Source organism: Micropterus dolomieu, linkage group LG12, assembly GCF_021292245.1.
Source record: "Micropterus dolomieu isolate WLL.071019.BEF.003 ecotype Adirondacks linkage group LG12, ASM2129224v1, whole genome shotgun sequence".
Classification (NCBI taxonomy): Eukaryota; Metazoa; Chordata; class Actinopteri; order Centrarchiformes; family Centrarchidae; genus Micropterus; species Micropterus dolomieu.
Window position 1 is genome coordinate 25,535,327 of NC_060161.1, and position 4,114 is coordinate 25,539,440.

Here is a 4,114-nt window from a genome sequence, read left to right on the forward strand (position 1 = left end):
AATCGAAGGTCCTAAATGGCACCAACAAATTACATTTCTAGGTTGGTCTCTTAAAGGTTCCATAAATGTTAGGGGAATGTAGTGTAGTGGAGTCCTAGAGGGAACGTCCTATCTAATTGTCCCCTAAACATTCCCAGAACGTCCTAAATGTTCCCTGAAGGTCCTCCAAATAACGTCCCCAAACCCTTTAAAGAACTCCACATCATGACTGTCTGGGAACATTGTGGGAACAGTAATAGGCGATGTTCCTGACACCAGTGGGACGTTCTGAGAAGGTTTAATTTCCAAAAAAATATTGCCCTCGTAATGTTCCCAGAACATCCTGAATGTTCCCTGAAGGTCCTCCAAATAACGTCCCCAAACCCTTTAACTCCACATCGTGACTGTCTGGGAACGTTGTGGGAACTTTACCAAGCGACGTTATTGGCACCAGCAGGACGTTCTCAGAATGTTCTGGAAACATTGAATTTCTGAATTAAATACTGTCCTCTAAACGTTCCCGGAACGTCCTGAATGTTCCCTGAAGGTCCTCCAAATAACATCCCCAAACCCTTTAAAGAACTCCACATCGTGACTGTCTGGAAACGTTCTGGCAACGTTACCAGGCAACGTCCTTGACACCAGCGGGGACGTTGACGAATGGAAAATATTTTCAAATTAAAAATAGCATAGGCTACTTATTAGTAGGCTAATAGTCTGTCTTGATCTGCCAGAAAACGGGAATTAATACTATTCAATCACATGCTCTCTGAAATGTAATACCCTTGAAAATGTTTTTATTATGACTTAAAGAAGTTTTAGTCTTTAAGAAGTTTTTACCACTTACTTAAACATTTCAGATACAAGTGATCTACAAATCTGTCCTGTTTTGGGCCTAATACTTTTATCTTCTTCCTCTAATACAACTGTCTCCTCTCTGACAGGGAGAAGATGATCTGAATCCTTCTGTCTTCTGTCTTTTGACCTCCTCTGTAGTAGGCCACTGAGGTTGTAGGCCTTGGACCCAAACACCTCCGAGACACACTGTCTGCAGACATAGTTGCTTTGGATGGCATTGCCATGGCCTCCAGCACCACTGTGAGGAATCTGGGAGTTATTTTGATCAAGACATGTCTTTTAACTCACACATAAAGCAAACTACAAGGACTGCCTATTTTCACCTTTGCAATATTGCGAAAATTAGAAACCTTCTGCATCGAGATGATGCAGAGAAACCTGTCCACGCATTTGTTACCTCAAGGCTTGACTACTGTAACTCTGTGCTTTCAGGCTGCTCAAAAATCTCTCCAAAATGCTGCTGCACACATTCTGACCAGAACTAGCAGGAAAGATCATATCACCCCTGTTTTAGTAACTTTGCACTGGCTCCCGGTAAAATTGAGAATTGATTTTAAAATACTTCTTCTTACATACAAAGCCCTTAATGGTGCCCCATGCTACCCCACTAGAACACTGCGCTCCCAAAATGCAGGGCTACTTGTAGTGCCTAGGGTCTCTAGATGTAGAATGGGAGCGAGAGCCTTTAGCCATCAGGTGCCTTGGCTGTGGAATCAGACCCCTGTTTGGGTTCGGGAAGCAACCAACATTTCAACATTTAAGAGTAGGCTAAAAACCTTTCTTTTTAGTAAGTCTTTTAGGGAAGGTTTTTCTTTATTTTGCGAGAAGGCTTATAGTTAGGTTTAGGGTATTTTATGAATTTTAATACATTTTAATTGTCTATTTTATTTTATTTATTATTTGTTTTATATTTCTCTATTTTATTGTTATTTTTTAATGTGTGTATCTTTAATTATCATCTGCCACTAACTGATAATCTGCCAATTATTTTCTAAATTAATCAACCAGTTTAAAGAAAAAAAATTACCCCTCACAACTTACCGGAGTCCAAAGTCAAGCAATTTTTGCGCCTGCGGTTGCTGCAGTGACCTGGACCTATCCTATGAGTTTTGTGTCTGTAGCACTTACCGTCTAGGTAATTATCAGTTTTCTTCATGGAATAATAATAATAATAATAATAAAAACCAGAACAATTACAATAGGGTTCCCAGCTCCGCTGGATCTGGGAACCGCGATGCCTTGCATTCACGGGTTCCCAGCCCACTCGGGCTTGAATCCCTAATAATAAATTCCCTCTCATATACAGTTCAACACTCAACAGCTTGGATTCAGACGGCTTTCTGTGGAAAACAATAAAACACACTAGAAGTCCAAAGAGTGACGTGTAGTGTTTATTCACAGCTGGACCGTCATTACTATAATCACATCTTTCCTCCCTCACAGAATCAGTGAAATTAATCAGCACTAACATTACAGATTTGATTTGACTCAATCATTCAATGATTACATAAAAAATTGATCGCATTATACTGATATCATCAGCACATCTTGATTCGTCCCACAGTCCACCATATTTTTCACTACTTCAGCAGGAAATACAATTTTGGGAGACTAACGGGCCCTGTGATGGACTGGCCTTTCACCCGATGTCAGCTGGGATTGACTCCAGCCCCCCGCGACCCTGTACGCAGGATAAGCGGTTGACGATGGATGGATGGATGGATGGGGAGATTAACATATGGACCGACTAATATTTAGTAGTAATTGTCGACTGCTGGTAGATCGTAGCAGCAATGTGAAAAACAGAACTTTCTGTTGCTATTTCTGTTGTGACTGTTCACTTTGAGTTTCAATACAGCCGTTCACCTGTTACTACTGGCCTTTCTGTTTTTGTTGTCTCCGCATGTATCAAACAATGATTTGAGTTTTAAATTGACAGGTCCATTGAAGGCTAGATAAGAAAGTCACTATTCCTTTTCAGGTTGGCTACAACCTTTTGGACATTTTCAATTGACAAATTAAAAGTGGAAAATTCACCAATTCAAAGTAGCAGATTCCTTGATGCCACTTAATAAGACAAGTTATCACTAAATTATTTGCTTTTATTTGCTTAAATGTAGCTGCAAGAATGCTTCGTTACCATTGATAAAGCATTAGCTACAACTTATAAACCCTTAATAAGATCAGATTACCTCTAGTAAGTAAGTTGAGACTGAACATTTTAGGATTTAAAGAAATTAAGGTGTAACTACTTTTCTCTGGGAGTAAACGTAGCCTACTTTTAAGCAAAGTAACTCTTGTTTTTGTCCTTGACCTCAGTGCTGGTTAAAATGCTTCTTCAAACATTATGTCTGTGTGCATTTCTAGCATTTCTCCTTCTCCGTAGACATCCTCCCATCATGCCATGCTTCTCTGGTGCTCCTCAGGGCCTTGGTCCTTTTGGGGTCCACCACCACGTAGTCCACACGTGTACGCTGGCCCCGTGCTCGCTCCTCACCTGCTTCAGCCTGCTCATTGCTGCCGCTTCCGCCTTCTGCAGTGCAGCGTTTCTGGTTATGGCAGACACACATTTTTTATTTTTCACTCATAATTAATTTATGTATCGATTGGTCCACTGCAAGAAGATTTACAAAATAAAACTGTTTCAAAAAGATGTGATGCAGCAAATGACAAAGCAGATATAATTGCTTATCAATAAAATATACAAATTATAAATTTATCACACATAAAAAAAATAAAAATCAGAGGAAATAAGTGGAACCAAATAGTAAGTATATTAAATATATAATACAAGATTTTTAATTTAGAGAGGTGTTGGCTTGGCGCCCTCTAGTGGCTGACCATCTAAAAGACATGAAAGATCATTTCTCTCAACTGACCAATTATTGGAAAATACAAACAAAACAAACAAAATCCACACAGCTACACATGGCTGCACAATATATAACAGTTTTAAAAAATAAACCATAGTTTGTTATATTTTGTGATTTGTGTGACATGACAGAGAGAAATTGAGAGCAGGGTTACCTGTCTTGTTGGTGTCGATCGCCCAGTGTGGAGGTCCAGGTCCAGGTACTCCACCTGTTTGTTGCCTCTGGCTCGCCGTAGCAAGGGGCTACTGACTCCGCCTTCTGAAGCCCTGTGCAGCATAAGCCTCAGAGACTGTAGACACACACACACACACACACACACTCTGAGGCTGCAGGAACAGTCTGCATGATATAAAGAATAAACCTGCAGGAAACAGGCTGAACGTGGACTCGTTTCAGCTCTGAAT

The 4,114-nt window shown here is 40.3% G+C and overlaps 1 protein-coding gene across 1 annotated transcript in view; it reads right to left on the bottom strand.

Moving 5' to 3' along the window:
* Positions 1 to 2,215: 2,215 nt before the first annotated feature.
* Positions 2,216 to 4,114, bottom strand: part of LOC123979867 (GRB2-associated-binding protein 1-like) — a 16,081-nt gene continuing 14,182 nt past the window's right edge. The window contains exons 9-10 of the mRNA XM_046063976.1: positions 3,865 to 3,999; positions 2,216 to 3,386 (exon numbers count right to left, since the gene is read on the bottom strand). Of these exons, the coding sequence (XP_045919932.1) occupies positions 3,201 to 3,386; positions 3,865 to 3,999 (321 nt within the window). The 3' untranslated portion in view covers positions 2,216 to 3,200. The remainder of the gene's footprint in view (positions 3,387 to 3,864; positions 4,000 to 4,114) is intronic.